Source organism: Schistocerca serialis, chromosome 2, assembly GCF_023864345.2.
Source record: "Schistocerca serialis cubense isolate TAMUIC-IGC-003099 chromosome 2, iqSchSeri2.2, whole genome shotgun sequence".
In the NCBI taxonomy this organism is placed as follows: Eukaryota; Metazoa; Arthropoda; class Insecta; order Orthoptera; family Acrididae; genus Schistocerca; species Schistocerca serialis.
In genome coordinates this window covers 326,860,494-326,881,328 of record NC_064639.1, presented here as the reverse complement: position 1 = coordinate 326,881,328, position 20,835 = coordinate 326,860,494, and the positions used below count along the sequence as shown (strand labels likewise).

Genomic DNA, 20,835 nt, shown 5'->3' with positions numbered 1-20,835 from the left:
GAGATCGCTCCCCACACCATGATGCCGGGTGTTGGCCCTGTGTGCCTCGGTCGTATGCAGTCCTGATTGTGGCGCTCACCTACACGGCGCCAAACACGCATACGACCATCATTGGCACCAAGGCAGAAGCGACTCTCATCGCTGAAGACGACACGTCTCCATTCGTCCCTCCATTCACGCCTGTCGCGACACCACTGGAGGCGGGCTGCACGATGTTGGGGCGTGAGTGGAAGACGGCCTAACGGTGTGCGGGACCGTAGCCCAGGTTCATGGAGACGGTTGCGAATGGTCCTCGCCGATACCCCAGGAGCAACACTGTCCCTAATTTGCTGGGAAGTGGCGGTGCGGTCCCCTACGGCACTGCGTAGGATCCTACGGTCTTGGCGTGCATCCGTGCGTCGCTGCGGTCCGGTCCCAGGTCAACGGGCACGTGCACCTTCCGCCGACCACTGGCGACAACATCGATGTACTGTGGAGACCTCACGCCCCACGTGTTGAGCAATTCGGCGGTACGTCCACCCGGCCTCCCGCATGCCCACTATACGCCCTCGCTCAAAGTCCGTCAACTGCACATACGGTTCACGTCCACACTGTCGCGGCATGCTACCAGTGTTAAAGACTGCGATGGAGCTCCGTATGCCACGGCAAACTGGCCGACACTGACGGCGGCGGTGCACAAACGCTGCGCAGCTAGCGCCATTCGACGGCCAACACCGCGGTTCCTGGTGTGTCCGCTGTGCCGTGCGTGTGATCATTGCTTGTACAGCCCTCTCGCAGTGTCCGGAGCAAGTATGGTGGGTCTGACACACCGGTGTCAATGTGTTCTGTTTTCCATTTCCAGGAGTGTAGATGACATTATAGTATTTTCAAAGGATATACCCCAACATGTATCGCGTTTAAGAGAAGTCCTTAGAAGATTGTTGTTGGCATGGTTAACATTAAGTTTAGAAAAATGTAATTTTGCGCAGATGCATACATTCGGGGGTCGAAATGTCATCGTTCAAGGTGGTCTATGGAAGAAATATGCCATTACTGTTTGACATTCTGTGTCCGAAGTCGGGAGCTAAAGGGGACGCAGTGAGGAAATTTGCATGGACAATACGGGAAGTCTGGAAGAGGGTACAGAAGGCCAATACGAGGGCGTTGGAAAGGCAGGAAGGACAGAATAAGCGGTTGGGACCTTTACCATTGTACAGGGTAGGTCAATGGGTACTGATCACGAATCCATATACACCTAAGGGAAAGACGGAAAAATTCTTGACGAAGTACCACGGACCATACCAGTTCGTGGAGATGACTTCGCATGTAAATGTTAAAGTGCAGCTGCCAACAAAAACATCCATTATCCATGCCAGTAGAGTGAAACCTTTTAAAGGAATGGTGGACGGATTGCCTCAGTTACAAGGAATTGACGCAATTGCAGAGGCTAGGTAAAGCAAACGGAAAGAGGAGGTTGTGGCGGAGGGGCAACAGCGAACGCATAGCAGTCTGTATGCATTACGGCCACGGAGGGAGTAAATTATTATTATATGTAATATTGTATGGCATGTTTGTATGTCGTGCTTTTGTATCAAGGGATAATTTGGTGTTTTCTTTTTTTTCCCCTTTTTTGGGTCATTATATGTGCGAGACTATTTCTTTTTGTTCAGGGAATTCGATAGGGGCAGAGTAAACCATCGGGAATTTTTGAGGATGTCATACGATGTTGTAGTAACTTGTAGTGGAAAGGAGTGATACAGGCATGTTTCGTTCCTTTTCTTTGCAGGGACGAGTGATGATTTGCCCTAATCGACCAGTTTTTTTGGATAGTAGTACATGCGAAGTTGGATTGTTCCTGGGGATTACGAATGGCTCAGATTGTGAGAAAGAGGTGTTATCGACACATTCCTACTTCCAGAAGGTAGGGAGGCATTGGTTATATTCGGTATTTACGCCGATATGGATGATTGTCACTTGTTATCGGGAGGTTGCAACTGCGGGGAGGGGTGCAATAATTATAAATGTTACGGTTTGTGAAATTATGGGGGAGGATTTCCATCTTACAGCGTCATGTACGGGTGAAACAGCTTTAACTTTGTCACAGGGAATGTTGTTTTATCCGGAAGGGGTTCTGGAGATATTACCAATGCAGAATCTGACATATTTAAACTCCATGTTAAATACCGAGTTTTTGGAAACGTTGCATTCCTTTATTAATGCACAGGGAGTATCTATCATGGTTAATAAAGTATTGGAACACGTTCAAACGTTACAACAGCATCGCACTGACAGAATAATGACAGTAAGTATTTCAGCCACAGGGTGTGCCGTTTTTCTACTTTTCTTGAGTATAACTTCGAGGAGAGTGTGGGAATGTGCACCAGTAGAGGAGGTGCCAACACATCAGTTGCCTGTGGCATGGGTAACCAGTGTAAACAGTGTATAGGGTTAGCGTTAATGTTTTTAGTCTGTAGCAAATAAGTTTTGTGAACAAGATATGTTTATGCAGCCACAGGCCACAGCTGTTATATTTCTTGAAAGGAGGGAGGTGTGCTGCACTGGTATTAGTCTTAGTCATAGGAAAGGGGAATTTTGTTGAAAATTCAGTAGAGGCGCGGTTCTGCGATGAAGTCTGGGGCCGCTGGCAGCGTGTGGTAATAGTCGGCAGCCAGTAGGCTAGGCAGAGTAAACATGGCGCAGAGCTGCAGCGGCATATTGCACGTACGATTCGTTTGGAGTGGAGCAACAGCAACGCAGGGAACTGCAGCATTGCTTTAAGTTATTGTGATGTGTGAGGCGAGACAGTAGGTCAGAGCTGGGAGTGGCAATGAGTAAGTGGCTGACGCATGGGAATTTACCCCTGTCATAGTTTTTGTCTCTCTCCAACAACACGTCAGAAGCGAGGGGAAAAGTATTATAAATAGTCAGGCACTTTTAGCTTGAGATGTGTGCCAGGTCAGTCGAGAGTCAGGTCGACCTGTGCTGGTCTATGCTTACAGAGGCCAGTCTGGCAGAAATGTTGCAAATATTCTGTGTAAATCTGTACTTTGTTTCTATGTACTTGTTTGGGCTGTATTCCGCCTCTGGGGAGACGTAACGGCAGCCGGGCACTTGGAGATTGCACAGTCTGCCTGAAGGAGGATAATGACAGTAGTCTGCAGCGGGTCCAGGATAGGCCACGTTCGCTTCCCACCTGGCGTACCGCGGTCCGGGCGAGGCATACGCTGCAGGAGGTGCAGCAGCGCTGAAACAGTGTTGGGAATGGCAGCGGGTGTTGCCATCCGCCAAGCACCACTAGTGGCAAGTTGTGGCATGGCGTCCAGGAGGGCGCGGGTTCAAGTCCGGTCCTGTCCTGGGAGCAGCAGTGGCCGAGGGCCACAGGAGTCCAGTACAACCACCTTCGTCCCATGGTCGGACAGAACAGGCCAAACGGGGTGGAGGGCAGCAGGGACCAGGGACTGTAACAGTCTCCGGAATCACGGACAGGGGAGCGGTGCCAGTTGCTACGCCTCGGCGGGCAGTGACCGGGCGAGCACAGCTGACTTCCATCGTCGGGCAGCCTTGATGACCGCAGCAGCAGTGTCGACAGTCCAGGAGTGCCGAGACGGCTGGACTCGCGGAACAGCACGTAGGCGGCGTGCCGACATTACGCTTCTGTAAACCAGCTGAATAAAGGAATACTTAAGAATACTGCTGTATCACTCTGCACTGCCCCTTGACGCTTTTGAACTTGCTCGGCCTCTTGACGAGAAACGGTGCGTTGGACCCTGGCTTCAGCTCTCCCAACTGGAGTCCCGGGTTCGACCATTGTTGGTCTGCAACAACGCCAAGGCAAAATGACTAAGGATAAAGCAAACCGAGCAGCCAACACAGAAAAGACCAGCAACAGTTCTGTAGTGAGCCCTTCATCCTTGAAGGGACAGGGTGCAGGGAAAGGTTCACGATGTTCTTGTCAAAAACTGTCCCAAGCGCCATCAGACATCAGTCTTTCATGTCTGACTGATGAGGGGGACATCATGGAGGTAGATGGCTGGGATCCAGGCAGTCCCTCCACTCCCCCTCGCTCTACAGGCGCTTCACCTCTGCGGTGCAAAGATAGGGGTAAATTAAAACCACATCGATGAAATGGTTCCCATCCTACAGTGGAACTTGAGCAGGGGTTCAGGACGCATGTGGAGGAACTCTGTCTGTTATCTCAGGGTAGACCACCGTGTCTGTGTCTCCAGGTGATTCATTTCCATCAAATGTATGCCACTAAGCTAAGAGGCTATTTACTCTACAAAAAGGACGACCTGAGTGGAGAGTGAGTTAGAGGAAGCATAGATATTTCCATCAGTACCGACTACCACTCCTTGCTCCTCTCATTTATGTCTTTACAAGCAGTTGCTGTATCAGTGCACATGCATCATCGGTGGACAGTATATTTTTTTGCTTCCCCCACATGATACACTTGATGACGAGGCCGTAACCGACCATATTACACAGCTCCCCTGCCCCTTTATCCTATGTGGTGATTTTAATGCACACAATGATGTGCCTTGGGGCTCTGCAGTTACCTGCCCCGGGGTAGAGCAATTGAGAGGCTTCTTGTGTCATACTTGCTCATACTTGCTAAATGCAGAACAGAGCACTCACTTCTGCGCAGCAACTGGTTCATTCTCAGCCATTGATCTCTTGCTTTCCTCTCCAGCTCTTGCTCACACGGCACTCAATGGAAGTGATCACTTCCTGATCTGGAGTCACCTGCCAGATGGGGCGGAACGCAGAACGTGAAAGGAAACCCCCACGATGAGTGCTCTGTAGAGCAGACTGGACTCTTTATAGCCAGTTGACCCAGTTCGAACAAGTGTGAATGTCTAGGCATCGGTGGATCATATTACCAAAATGATCCACCATGCCGCTGCAGCATCCATTCCACAGTCCACGGGACAACAGAGGAGGCAACCTGTCCCATGGTGAAGTGCCGAATGCAGCTCTGCAATCAGGACCAGGCATGCGGCTCTGCATAGGTTCAAGGGTCGGCCAGCTGCAGAGAATCTTGCAGCCTTTTGAGTGGGGAGGGCAAAGTGTCGCCGAATTATTCGAGAGAGCAAGAAGAGGTCATGGCAACTGTTTCTGAACACCATTAATGGTTCCACCAAAAGTTCTGTTGTGGGGGAGACCAGAAGAATTTTTGGAAGAGGAGGCAGAAGTGCCCCATGGGTGCTGCAATGGGGAACGGCACTCTCTAAACCAATCCGCAAGTCATTTCCCAGACTGTGGTGGCATATTTGTCACAGTTACTGCAACAGCCAATCAGAATCCAGGTTTTGAGCCCATGGAGCAGTTGCTTAGAGGCATAGTTTGGACTTCTAGTCCACTTCTGATGAAAATTAAAACTGGTCATTTTCCATGTGGGAGCTGGATTCTGCATTGTCTGCAGCTCGTGACATATCCCCTGGTCATGACAGGATCCATTACAGTATGTTGCTACACCTCACAAGGCACTTTTTAATGCCATTTGGGCATCAGGTCACTTTCCCGAGTGTAGTGTTGCCTTCACTAGCTGCATGGTTAAGACCTTGGAGTGGATGGTCAACCGCCACCTTGTCTGGATCTTAGAATCCAGGCAACACCTTAATCGCTTTCAGCGTGGGTTCAGCAGATATCGCTCCACCTTTGATAACCTTGCCTTCCTGGAGACTGCTGTACAACCGATTTTCCTACGCTGACATCACCTGGGTATAGTTTTTACATTAAAAAGGCCTACAATACTTCTTGGAGGCCTCTTATCCTGGAGCATCTTTACGAATGGGGTTTTCGTGGTTGTCTTCAGATTTTTATTCAGTCCTTCCTGTTGACACAATATTTTAGATAATGAGTTGGTGACATCCTGTCTGACTGCTTTGAGCAGGATAATGGTGTCCCTCAAGGTAGCATTTTAAGTGTGACTGTCTTTTCCGTAGCTATTAATAGCATTACATCCATAGTGAAAAGTCCCGTCCAATGTTCTTTGTTTGTGGATGACTTTCATGTGGTTTGCTCTTCTTCAAACCTCTCAACAACAACACGTCAGTTGCAATTAACTCTTTGATGTTTGGATGAATAGGCGCAGAAAAGTGGTTTTAAGTTTTTCACTGAGAAGTCTGTGTGTGTTCTTTTTAACTGTTCTTATTCCATTTTAAACTTTTCTGAGTTGTCCTTACTTTTAAAGACACAGTGAGGTTTGCGGGCCTCATATTTGACTCTAAGCTTATGTGGTTACATCTTAAGGACCTGAAAAATCTGTCATTTAAGGCTTTAAGTATTTTAAAATGTCTTAGCCACAGTACATGGGGAGCAGAAAGGACTTGTCTGCTGTGCTTTTACAGGGCATTTGTGCAGTCTCGGCTCGATTATGGGTGCATGGTGTATGGGTCTGCAAGAGACCCTCTTATTTAAAGATGTTGGACATGGTGTACCATGTTGGGATTCGGTTGGCCACTGGGACATTCAGAGCAAGTCCCATACAAAGCCTCTGTGCAGAGGCTGGTGTCGTAACCAGCAACAGGCAACGAGGCTGTATGGGATTCGTGCGTAGGATTGCCTTCTAGAGATGGTTGTGGCTAGTCTTCAAGTTGTACATCAAGGTGGGAGCAGATTTCCACCTTGGCCTCTTACTTTAGACTTGACAAATTTTAAGGAAAATCGTACTTCAGATTTTACATTTCAATATCTGTTTTTTTTTAACATTTTAGGTATGCATCAAGATTTCATAGAAGTGTACACTGATGGCTCCAAACTGGGGAATTCCCTTGGCTGCTCAGTTATTTTCCCCGACCATGTCACCAGGATTTACCTTCTTGATGAGGCTACCTTTTTCGCAGTAGAGCTCCACACGCTCCTAAAGGCACTGGAGCAGATATGTTGCATTTGGGGTAAACGGTCTCTCTTATGCCTCGATTCCCTTAGTGCCTCACAATTGTTACAGAACCTGTAACCAGCTAAGGAGTTGGTCTGGCAGATGTATGACCAACTGTACTTGCTCCAACGGCAGGGTAAGCAAGTGTTATTCTGCTGCGTGCCAGGTCATGTAGGGATATGAGGATATGAACAGGCCAATCAGGCTGCCAAGGAGGCCTGCAGATGACGGGATGTGGCACAGTGTCCTATTCCCTTGAAGGTTGTCATTTCTGCCCTACACAGGAAGTGCATGCAGTTGCGGGATGAGGAATGGCTGGCGGTGACGGGCAATAAGGTGCGGTTGGTGAAATCAACAACCCGGCTCTGACATTCCTCGTGCCAGTTGCTCAGCCAGGATAAAGTGACCCTCACGCATCTTACAATTGGGCACTGCTCTCTCACACATAGCTTTTTACTACAGCGAGAGGATGTCCCATTTTGTGGTGCTTGTGGCGCACACATCTCAACCAGCCACATTTTAACGGAGTGCATTTTATATCGGATGCAAGGGCAGAAGCAAATATTGTTGGGGATCTATCCTCTATTTTAGCTGATGATGGGACGAGAATGACTAAGGTTTTAAAGTTTTGTGATGTGTCTGGACTTTGGCATAAACTTTTAGGCTGGAGGTTTTAGTGTGTTGCAGAATGGCTGGCTTCTTTTTTTATTCTTGTGGTTAGCCAATCACATCCATCTGCTACATTGTTTTAGCTCCTTATACCACTTTCTTCTTGTGTCATTAATGTTTTACTACTGACGCAACACCTCATTCCGTGGTTCTGTGTGGGTACGCTCATAGTTTTCCAATTTTTGTTACTTGTTTTTTTATTTGATGTTTTATCTTACTGTTTTGTGTATTTTACTGCCACTCATCTCAATCTGTTGTCTTGCAGGTGCTAAAAACCTTGCTGTCTTGCACCCATACAAACATGTCCATGTACATATCCATTGTAGTTGATTGTTGTGCTCCTTTGAAAAGAACTTTTGCCCTCATTGACCAACACCTCCAAGCTATTGCCTGAAATCTGGCTTCCCACATCAAAGACAACAACCAATTCCTTCCCTCCTCTCCTCCATCCTACCCTTTTACCTTCTGGATCCATAATAGTCACTGTTGATGCCAGTTTCCTGTATTCAACATCACTCATGCCCATGGTCTTGCCACTACTGAACATCCCTCTTCCAACATCCTCAGGTTCCCAACCTGTTACCTTATTTGTCTTACATGTTACTAACTTTGTCCTAATGCACAAATACTTCTCTTTGAAGGGAAGGTATAAAAAAAAATTCTGCAGCACAGCTATAGGCACCCACATGGCATCCTCCTATGCCAACCTGTTCATGGACCGTCTGGAGGAAACCATTGTAGCCTCCCAAAACCCCAAACCCCGGTCCGATCCAGGTTCGCGATGATATCTTCATGATCTGAGCCCAGGTACAGGACACCCTATCCTCGTTTCACCACCATGTTATCAATTTCTGTGCCATACACTTTACTTTATCCTCCTCAACCCAGTGTACCACCTTCCTGGACATTGACCTCTTCTCTAATGTGTGTGTGTGTGTGTGAGAGAGAGAGAGAGAGAGGGTGTGTGCTTCTCTTTTCTGAGGAAGGCTTTGCCTAAAAGCTAATATGTAACATTCTCATAATACTGTAGCTAAACGATTGTTCATTCCCTCTTTAGAGTTTCTGAATTAGGTGTGACTATGATATTTTTGTTATCTGCAGAGTAGTTTTGCTTATATTTCTTGATAACATATTTATATTAAGTGTACTAGACACATTTGTCTTGTATGCCACAGATTTTCACTGGTTTTATTCTTGGGTAACAAGGTTACCTTAGTGAGAGATTGAGATTTATCAGATTTAACACTGTCATCGGGTCTCTCTCTCTCTCTCTCTCTCTCTCTCTCTCTCTCTCTCTCTTTCTCTTTCTTTTTCTGATTTCTTATATGAAATGACCAATTTATCTTTTGCCGAGAATGTTTAACTGAAGTCGATTTTGTGTATAATATTCTCTACAAAACTTGGTAGCTTTCATTACTTAATTAATTTCTGCAAATTTTGGACACAGGTTATAGACCTGCCAGTTTATACTAGTCACTTCTTTGCTCACATGTGAGCAATTCATTTGAAAGATTGAGTGTAAATGCAATATCAGCGAAAAACTTTCTTTGATACTATGTTAGATGTTGGCTGCTGTTGCCAGTGTTATATTCTGTTTCTGTTACAATTCCTACATTATCAGAAATGCAAGTTTGGGGAGTGTTCTTTTTTGGCAACATGAATATGGTTTCCCATGAAATTTCCTAGCTACTTCAGTTTTGGCACTTAATTATCAATAACTTTGAATTGAAGGACTTAACTTTGAATTGAAGGACTTTGCTTGAACTGTTTTTGGGTGAGTGTTAGTTTTATCTTATGATATATATGACTGCACAGTTCTTCTTGAATTATTGGTGATACATTATTGCTGGAATCCTTGTTGGAAACACTAGGATCTTGATGCTTGTTTACAATTACTGATTTGCTTTTATTGGTGTTCCTAACCACACATGAATTTTGTGAGATTAAGACACAGGTTGTGTGTTTATCACCTTTTTTCTTCACTTCTTCATGAGGTCTTCGTACTGGAACATGTTGCGACCAAATCCTCTTTTGTTGTTGTTGTTTATCCAGGTTTGATGCAGCTGTCCATGCTACTTTATCCTGTGCAGGCTTCTTCATCTCCCACTACATACTGTAACCTACATCCTTTTGAATCTACTTAGTGTATTCATCCCTTGGTCTCCCTCTACGATTTTTACCCTCCACGCTGCCCTCCAATACTAAATTGGTGATCCCTTGAAGCCTCAGAACATGTCCTACCAACTGATCCCTTCTTCTAGTCAAGTTGTGCCACAAACTCCTCTTCTCCCAAATCCTATTCAAAACCTCCTCATTCGTTACGTGATCTACCCATCTAAACTTCATCATTCTTCTGCAGCACCATATTTCGAAAGCTTCTATTTTCTTTTTGTCCAAACTATTTATTGTCCGTGTTTCACTTCCATACATGGCTACACTCCATACAAATACTTTCAGAAACGACTTCCTGACATTTAAATCTATACTCGATGTTAACAAATTTCTCTTCTTCAGAAACGCTTTCCTTGCCATTGCCAATCTACATTTTATCTCTTCTCTACTTCGACCATCATCAGTTATTTTGCTCCCCAAATAGCAAAACTCCTTTACTACTTTAAGTGTCTCATTTCCTAATCTAATTCCCTCAGCATCACCCAACTTAATTTGACTACATTCCATTATCCTCGTTTTGCTTTTGTTGATGTTCATCTTATATCCTCCTTTCAAGACACTGTCCATTCCGTTCAACTGCTCTTCCAAGTCCTTTGCTGTCTCTGACAGAATTACAATGTCATTGGCGAACCTCAAAGTTTTTATTTCTTCTCCATGGATTTTAATACCTACTCTGAATTTTTCTTTTGTTTCCTTTACTGCTTGCTCAGTATACGGATTGAAAAACATTGGGGAGAGACTACAACCCTGTCTCACTCCCTTCCCAACCACTGCTTCCCTTTCATGTCCTTCGACTCTTATAACTGCCATCTGGTTTCTGTACAAATTGTAAATAGCCTTTCGCTCCCTGTATTTTACCCTTGCCACCTTTAGAATTTGAAACAGAGTATTCCAGTCAACATTGTCAAAAACTTTCTCTAAGTCTACAAATGCTAGAAACGTAGGTTTGCCTTTCCTTGATCTTTCGTGTAAGATAAGTCGTAAGGTCAGTATTGCCTCACATGTTCCAATATTTCTACGGAATCCAAACTGATCTTCCCCGAGGTGTGCTTCTACCAGTTTTTCCATTCGTCTGTAAAGAATTCATGTTAATATTTTGCAGCTGTGGCTTATTAAACTGATAGTTCGGTAATTTTCACATCTGTCAACACCTGCTTTCTTTTTGATTGGAATTATACACTCCTGGAAATGGAAAAAAGAACACATTGACACCGGTGTGTCAGACCCACCATACTTGCTCCGGACACAGCGAGAGGGCTGTACAAGCAATGATCACACGCACGGCACAGCGGACACACCAGGAACCGCGGTGTTGGCCGTCGAATGGCGCTAGCTGCGCAGCATTTGTGCACCGCCGCCGTCAGTGTCAGCCAGTTTGCCGTGGCATACGGAGCTCCATTGCAGTCTTTAACACTGGTAGCATGCCGCGACAGCGTGAACGTGAACCGTATGTGCAGTTGATGGACTTTGAGCGAGGGCGTATAGTGGGCATGCGGGAGGCCGGGTGGACGTACCGCCGAATTGCTCAACACGTGGGGCGTGAGGTCTCCACAATACATCGATGTTGTCGCCAGTGGTCGGCGGAAGGTGCACGTGCCCGTCGACCTGGGACCGGACCGCAGCGACGCACGGATGCACGCCAAGACCGTAGGATCCTACGCAGTGCCGTAGGGGACCGCACCGCCACTTCCCAGCAAATTAGGGACACTGTTGCTCCTGGGGTATCGGCGAGGACCATTCGCAACCGTCTCCATGAAGCTGGGCTACGGTCCCGCACACCGTTAGACCGTCTTCCGCTCACACCCCAACATCGTGCAGCCCGCCTCCAGTGGTGTCGCGACAGGCGTGAATGGAGGGACGAATGGAGACGTGTCGTCTTCAGCGATGAGAGTCGCTTCTGCCTTGGTGCCAATGATGGTCGTATGCGTGTTTGGCGCCGTGCAGGTGAGCGCCACAATCAGGACTGCATACGACCGAGGCACACAGGGCCAACACCCGGCATCATGGTGTGGGGAGCGATTTCCTACACTGGCCGTACACCACTGGTGATCGTCGAGGGGACACTGAATAGTGCACGGTACATCCAAACCGTCATCGAACCCATCGTTCTACCATTCCTAGACCGGCAAGGGAACTTGCTGTTCCAACAGGACAATGCACGTCCGCATGTATCCCGTGCCACCCAACGTGCTCTAGAAGGTGTAAGTCAACTACCCTGGCCAGCAAGATCTCCGGATCTGTCCCCCATTGAGCATGTTTGGGACTGGATGAAGCGTCGTCTCACGCGGTCTGCACGTCCAGCACGAACGCTGGTCCAACTGAGGCGCCAGGTGGAAATGGCATGGCAAGCCGTTCCACAGGACTACATCCAGCATCTCTACGATCGTCTCCATGGGAGAATAGCAGCCTGCATTGCTGCGAAAGGTGGATATACACTGTACTAGTGCCGACATTGTGCATGCTCTGTTGCCTGTGTCTATGTGCCTGTGGTTCTGTCAGTGTGATCATGTGATGTATCTGACCCCAGGAATGTGTCAATAAAGTTTCCCCTTCCTGGGACAATGAATTCACGGTGTTCTTATTGCAATTTCCAGGAGTGTAATATTCTTCTTGAAGTCCCATACATATTGCATGTGAGTTGGTAGTTTTTTGTCAGGACTGGCTCTCCCAAGGCTGTCAGTAGTTCTAATGGATTGCTGTCTACTCCAGGGGCCTTGTTTTGACTCGGGTCTTTCATTGCTCTGTCAAACTCTCCATGCAATATCGTATCTCCCATTTCATCTTCATCTACATCCTCTTCCATTTCCATGATACTGTCCTCAAATACATCGCCCTTGTAAAGACCCTCTATATACTCCTTCCACCTTTCTGCTTTCTCTTCTTTGCTTAGAATTGGGTTTCCATCTGAGTTCTTGATATTCATACAAGTGGTTCTCTGTTCTCCAGAGGTCTCTCTAATTTTCCTGTAGGCAGTATCTACCTTACCCCTAGTGAGATAAGCCTCTACATCCTTAAATTTGTCCTCTCGCCACCCCTGCTTAGCCATTTTGCACTTCCTGTCGATCTCATTTTTGAGACGTTTGTATTCCTTTTTGCCTGCTTCATTTATTGCATTTTTATATTTTCTCCTTTCATCAATGAAATTCAATATTTCTTCTGTTACCCAAGGATTTCCACTAGCCCTCGTCTTTTTACCTACTTGATCCTCTGCTGCCTTCACTACTTCATCCTTCAAAGCTACCCATTCTTCTTCTACTGTATTTCTTTCCCCCCATTCCTGTCAATTTTTCCCTTATACTCTCCCTGAAACTCTGTACAACCTCTGGTTTAGTCAATTTATCCAGGTCCCATCTCCTTAAATTCCCAACTTTTTGCAGTTTCTTCAGTTTTAATCTACAGTTCATAACCAATAGATTGTGGTCAGAGTCCACATCTGTCCCTGGAAATGTCTTACAATTTAAAACCTGGTTCCTAAATCTCTGTCTTACCATTATATAATCTATATGAAACGTGTCAGTATTTCCAGGCTTCTTCCATGTATGCAACCTTCTTTTATGATTCTTGAACCAAATGTTAGCTATGATTAAGTAATGCTCTGTGCAAAACTCTATCAGGCAACTTCCTCTTTCATTTCTTCCCCCCAATCCATATTCACCTATGTTTCCTTCTCTTCCTTTTCCTACTATCGAAATCCAGTTACCCATGACTATTAAATTTTCGTCTCCCTTCACTATCTGAATAATTTCTTTTATCTCCTCATACATTTCTTCAATTTCTTCATGATCTGCGGAGATAGTTGGTATATGAACTTGTACTACTGTAGTAGGCATGGGCTTCGTGTCTATCTTGGCCACAATAATGCGTTCACTATGCTGTTTGTAGTAGCTTACCTGCACTCCTATTTTTTTTATTCATTATTAAACCTACCCCTGTATTACCCCTGTTTGATTTTGTATTTATAACCCTGTATTCACCTGACCAAAAGTCTTGTTCCTCCTGCCACTGAACTTCACTAATTCCCACTATATCTAACTTTAATCTATCCATTTACCTTTTTAAATTTCCTAACCTACCTGCCCGATTAAGGTTTCTGACATTCCACGCTCCGATCCGTAGAACGCCAGTTTTCTTTCTCCTCTTTTAGTATATTAAATTCCTCTTCCTGTAGAGCCACAGAGCCCTTGAGATTGCTTACTATTAAGCATTCAGGAGATTGTTTTCCATCATTATTTTGTTTTTCTTTGAGAGTTCTTCATGTTCCGGATGTATTGCATCTAAATCTTCTTTCATTGTATTAGTTTCATTTTCATGCAATGTTATGGAATCCTTTAATAGTTATCTACTATGCAATTGACACGTTTGCATCATTGCCATTGATCTCCTTTGTTAATGAATTTGATAGTTATTTTCATGCACTTATCGATCATGATACCAACACTTGCATTCTGTAATTCTTACTGCCTGTATCAGCACATATTACATACAAAACTATGTAGTGATACTAATGAGTCCACTTCATTCAACGCTACACTTAATAATATCATTGTCACCAAATTTTGTAAATTTAATTCATGACTATTTTTCATTGTGATCTCATGTTGTAATTGCGAAATGTTTTCTTGAGTCAGATAGGTAATCAATGGTTGTTTTGTTTCAGCTGAGTGGATTTCAGCCAATTTATGTGACTCCTGTTGTCAAAGAAAGCACAGCTCATGTAAATGAACTTGTTTTAAAACAGAAGAACAGTACTTCAAAGAAATCCTCATACAAATCTCTGGAAAAATCACAGAGGAAGAGGGGATGGGTCCCTATTGTAATCCCACCTGACCCAGCAAAGACATTACCAAGTATGTGTATAGTTAAATTTTATTTTTTAATGAAAACTTGTGTGCTTTTATTGTGCAGACTTGGGATGTTATGCGTGCGTGAGGAAAAGATGACTTATTTTCCGTGGATAATGAGAACTGCTTAGAGCTTTTTGCAGGGTAAATGAAGAGTATAACAAGTGTCTCCATTAAAATATTTTATCATTTTGGTCAGTTTCCAAGTGAAGGTTATATTTTGGACATGATGATCCACTTTGACTCATTTGATGTTTATGTCCATGTATTATGGTCGTGTACACTGTATAAGTAGAAGAGCACAGTAAGCAGAAACAAAGTATCAAGCGATTCAAAAGCAATTACAAAATTAAACATGGCATCACGAACATTTATTGTGTCATCATCTAAACCTCAAAATAAACTTGATCCCACTCTGATCCAGCTGTAACCATTTAGTTGCAACGGTTCTGTAAAATGCATACTTTCTGTTTAATGCTGAATTTTTGGAAGCCTTGCAAGTGATAGTCCGTTACAGAAAGTTCTAGTTTGCATTATTCATTGCAAATTACTGTAGTTGGTCACTATCCCTTTCCATATTCATCATCCTCAGTTTCTTAGTTAGGTTTTTTTTTTACTAACTAACTAACTGAAATAAGAATTACAAGGTTTTATAAATTTTCATGTGTGTGCAAAACATATCATTCCCTTTTCTTACATGTAAAATAATAATAATAACAACAGTATTTTTTTTTTAGATAAAGGAGAAAACAAAGTTGCACCAAACAATGATTTGTCTCTGTTGTGTTCAGTGTTCTCATAGTGGTCTCAAAATGGTCTGCATTTTAAGACTTTTTCTTTGCAAAGTAAAAGATTTTCTCAGATGCCTTATTCTATATTGTCATTTTCCTTTCGTAACCTGTCTCAAGAGTCGCACACTTATAATTGTGCACTGATGGTCCACATTTGCTTCCTAAGTGAGATTTAAGGCTACAGTGTTCCAAAGCGAAGAGAGCCAGTAAATTCCTGAATGCCTTAAGCCTGACAAGAAAAAAATTCAAAGTGTCTAATAAGATGGACAAATGCATTGTGTGTAGTGTCAGGGAAAGATTTCCAATCTGCTCACAAAACATTTATCATATTGATAGCAGTTGTCATAATACTAATCGAAATTCTAATCACTTTCTTGCATAGGTATAGGTATTCCACGTTCATTTCAACGCTGTACACTTCACCTAATGCTGAGAGTTAGCAAGAGTTGGGTAGGTTTTGGTGATGACTTCTAGCCATTTAGCTGTAGTATTTATAGGTAAAATCTTTCCCTGTACGTATCTTCAAACTTGTGACTGATTTGTTCAAGGATATTTGATTGCATAGGGTGCGTAGTAGTGGTGATTTGTTCAAGGATATTTGATTGCATAGGGTGCGTAGTAGTGGACTGGATTAATCGTTTGTATATTCTTGCTGAGTGAGAATAGTTTGTGTGTCCTTTCCTAAGTAGCTTGTTTCTAAGTAGTAGACATAGATGTATCTGTAAATTTTGCAATCTGCAGCAATATAAATCAGTGACCTTAACTCTGTTAGTTGAAACATTTGGAAGATATTTTCTGCAATGCTTCCTATGCCTTACCTGAGTATCTTCCTTATATGTTTTAGGAATAATATTGTGATAGTGGTACGGATTTTTGAGTTCCAATGTACCATTGCTTCATGGGGTTGCTGTGTTGAGAAAATGTAATTTGAAGAAATTAAACCTCCAGACATGGCACACCACCATGGAAATTACTTGTCTTGCATATTTTTCAGATATAGGTAGGACTGCAGCCAGGGGTGGTGGCAAGGGGGGTGGGGGAGGTATGGGGGCTATAGCCCCCCCCCCCCTTGACAGACTTCTAGAATCACCCATGACTGCAGCTACACGCTTGAGCTTGGATTACACGTTAGCATTGATTTGAAAAGTCATTTGCATCCTTTCTGGACATCGAAGATTTTTGATCCTTAAAAGTCATTTTGATTGATTGCATCTTCTGCTAGATGGGTTCTAAAATTTTGCTCTGAAAACCATGTCCAGAGAGCTTTGCTTGTGATGTGTTTGCAAACCATGGGTGCCACCAAATAGACAATTTGAGTCCCAGGTCAATACAAACTGATTTGTTGATTCTTGCTTCACTGGATTCTTGATATTTGTTGAGTATATCAGCTATGCAGCTCTCTGATTGTTCATCATTTTAAATTAAACTGAGATCATCTGCTTTTGTGTTTTCACATCATATATTTTTAGCTGCAATCAGCAGAAGACATGCTTTGTTGGTGCTGCATATTTTAACAATTTTAACTGAGCTAAACTTACACTCCAGTGTTCTTTGGCATGCCAATGTAGAAATGTGTTCAGAAACAGCTCAGTTAAAAAATCTGTGCAATACACACATTTGTTTGTATATGAAAATCAACTTTGGAATTTTTCTTTGTGTGAGACCGCATGTACAAGATTCATGTGTCAGATTTCAAGTTCTGGATTCACATATTTTATCGTTCGCATCACTTCTGTATAATCTTACATTGATTATATCAATACCCATTTGTATTGTGCTATATGGTGAAATTTAGAATATTGGTGAGTGCCGTTTTAAAATTTTTGAGAACAGTAGGCTTATCCTTGTTCAAAACATTTTTTCTCTGATTTCATTATGTAATTATATGAGAAATAAGCTATTTTTGAGAGCCCTCACAAAACTATATTTTTCTAAGTTAGCAGTATGAGTGTTTTGGATGCCTAACTTATTTCGCAGCAAATCAGCATTTGTGGTTCACAGCTACAGCCAAAGACTACATCATCCCTGAATTTCATTGTATCTCAGCGCAAATAAATACAAGTTTTTGAGAACTTTCAGAAGCTACCTTTGTCATTTGCATAATCTGTGAGTAATTTGTAGTAAATTGGCACTCGTGATTTAGCTACTGTAGCAGATATTCTAACCAACGTACTGTGTTACATGTAGTTTTCCATTAAAGAGTGGTAGCCTCTTATATTATCTTCATTTATGATAAATTAACTCTGTTTTTGAGTTTTCTAACAAGTATAATTAACTGCAAAATGTTTCAGGGGGCTACTAATTTCTACCACTGGTTTTTGTGTTGCCTTAATGTAAGTCTTGTTTTTGTGTTTGCTTCAGTTCTTATAGGGAATTAGCAACTTTTTAGCTCAAAATATTAAAAGATAATCAGTAGGCTTAAATTAAAGTTGTTTGTTCACTGCCTAGAAATACATTGTACCAGGCAAAGTGCAACCCCACTGTGGCTGCTGTTCTCGAACACGGGATGAGTTGGCAGCAGCTGCAAACTGGTGTGTTGGAAGAGCTCCTGAGAGTCACGTACGTGTGATATCTGTACCAGACATACTTCAAGTACTATCCTCTCATGTGGATCCTGTCTCCTCTGCAGCAAGTACACAATCTGTCATTACTCATTCACTTGATTGCAATTGGCTTGTCAGTGGTAGATCTAGGCACCCTGTATGGGGTAGGTGGGAACCAGGTAGGACTCGTGGTGTTGTACCAATCCCTTGAGGTCCTTTCTTTAACTGAAACTAAGGCAGTGGGACTCAACTTCATCTGATTTGGGTAAACCAATTTTGCCTGGTATCAGGAGCAGGCAATTGCAAAAGGGTAGGGACCTATTAATTGTTGGCAATTCAAACGTACGGTGAATGATGGCATCCCTTAGAGAAATGACAGCAAGGGACAGGAAAGGACACCAGGTGCAATCAGTCTGTATGCCTGGGGGCCTCATTCAACATGCTGAAGAGGCTGCTCCAGCAGCTGAAGTGAATGGGATGCAAGCAGCTGCAGATTGTCGTGCATGATGGAACAAATAATGCCTTTTGTCCATACTCCGAAGTCGTACTTTGGTCATTCCAGTGACTGGCAGAGAAAGCTGAGACAACCATACTACTGCGTGGAGTTTCAACAAAGCTCACAATTTGCAACATGTTCGGCAGAACAGATTGTGGCCCTTTGGTTCTGAGATGAATGGAAGGACTGAACCAGAGACTTTTAAGGTTCTGTGACAAGCTAGGCTGTGACTTCCTGGACTGGTGCCATAGGGCTGAGAACTGCAGTGTCCCCCAAAGTGGATCAGGTGTTCCTACAAGTCAGAGGCTGCTACTCAGGTGCGGCTTGAACACAAGGTCTTTTTTTAGAGTAGGTGATCTCATCTAATCCAAATAGCTGTAGGAAACCCAGAAGTATCAGCATAACATCGAAAGAAGTGCCTCCCACCGGTGAGAGTATTAAAATCCTAATGGTAATTTACCGAATGCTCCTGAAAAGTAATGAAGCTCACATAATACTAGGTGCAAAAGCTGTTTGATACGTGAAATTGGTAGCATTCAGATTTTTGAGGAAAATTTGAGTGTATATGGATAGGATAGGCCAAGGGGAAATTGAGGTGGGGTATTTTTTGCAGTAGACAAGAAACCCAAATCCACTGAAATAGAAACTGAAGCTGCATGTGAGATTTTTGGGCAAGACAGTATCAGGGGTGGGCATGAAATAATTGGATCCTTCTGTTGCCCACCAGACCCAACTCCTGATAACTGTAAACTTTAAAGGAAACCTCAGTTCATTTGTATGTAAGTTCCCCAATCATACTGTAATCATTGGTGCAGACTTCAGTCATTCAACAATTAATTGGGAAAATTACAGTTTTGGTAGTGTTGGGCACAATACGACATCCTGTGAAACATTACAAAATGTCATCTCTGAAAACCACCTAGAACAGGTAGTTCGGGACCCCAACCAGGATGTAGAAATATATTGGATCTAATGACAATAAGTATAACTGACCTCTTTGAGGATTTCCACATCAAAACTGGTATCAGTGACCGTGACGCTGTTGTGACAAAATGATTTCCAAAGTACAAGGAACAACTGAAACAAGCAGAAAGATATGTATTTTCAGGAAACTAAATAAAAAAATCAGTAGTGCCATATGTCAGTGAGGAACCTGTAACTTTTAGCACAGGGCAGGAGCATGTAGAGGAACTGTGGCTCAGGTTTAAAAGAACAGTTGACCAAGCACTGGATAGACATGCACCCTTTAGGACACTTCATAATGGGAGAGAACCCCCATGGCATACAGTCACTGTAAAAAAACTTGGTAAAGAAACTGAGTACTGCATAGGGCTGTAGACAGAGAGATGCTGAATGAAACACAAGAGAACAATGTTTGATGCATTGCAAATATTGCCAAGTGATATTTAACAAAACCCAAATAAATTCTGATCATATGCAAGAACTATTAGTGGTACTAAAGTTAGTATCCAGTCCCGAGCAAATGAGACAGGAACTGAAATTGGGGGTAACAAAGCAAAAGCTGAAATATTGAACTGTATTTTCAAATGTTCCTTTGCAAGGGAAAATCCAGTAGAATTGCCCCAGTTTAATCCTCATACCACTGAAAAGATGAATGAAGTATCTATTAGTGTCAGTGGTGTTGAGAAACAGCTGAAATCATTTAAATGGAACAGAGATTTAGGGCCTGATGGAATCCCCATCAGAATCTATACTAAATTTGTGGCTGAGTTGGTGCACAAAACTATCATACGGTAACCTTGATATCGATCTGTTGTAGAATCTTAGAGCATATTCTGAACTCAAACATAATAAGGTATCTTGAACAGAATGACCTCCTCAGCATCAACTAGCATGGATTCCAAAAAACATCGATCGTATGAAATCCAACTTGCAGCATTCTTGCATGACATACTGAAAGCTTTGGATCAGTCAGGTAAATGCAGTATTTTTCGATCTCTGGAAAGCATTTGACTCAGTAACACAGCTATGTTTATTGTCAAAAGTATGATCTTATGGGGTATCAAGTGAAACTTGTGACTGAATTGAGGGCTTTTTAGTAGGGAGGATGCAGCATGTTATCTTGGATGGAGACCCATTGTCAGATGTAGAAGTAACTTCAGGTGTGCCCCAGGGAAGTGTGTTGGGACCCTTGCTGTTCGTGTTGTATATAAATGACCTTGCTGACAATAGTAGTAGCAATCCCAGATTTTTTGCAGTTATCTATGATGTACTGTCTGATAGAAGCTGCATAAGTATTCAGTTAGATCTTGATAAGATTTAAAAGTGGTACAACGATTGGGAACTTGCTTTAAATGTTCACACTTCACAAAACACTAAAACACACCACTCAATGACTGTAATATCAATGAGTTGGAATTGGCCAACTCTTACAAATACCTAGGTATAACACTTTGTAGGGTATGTAATGGAATGATCATGTAGGCTTAGCTGTCGGTAAAGT

At 43.3% G+C, this 20,835-nt stretch overlaps 1 protein-coding gene across 1 annotated transcript in view; it reads left to right on the top strand.

The window, feature by feature from the left end:
- The window catches only part of LOC126457138 (uncharacterized), a 288,468-nt gene that overhangs the window by 50,967 nt on the left and 216,666 nt on the right, over positions 1-20,835 (top strand). Inside the window, exon 4 of the mRNA XM_050093206.1 lies at positions 14,358-14,547. Within this exon, the coding sequence (XP_049949163.1) occupies positions 14,358-14,547 (190 nt within the window). The remainder of the gene's footprint in view (positions 1-14,357; positions 14,548-20,835) is intronic.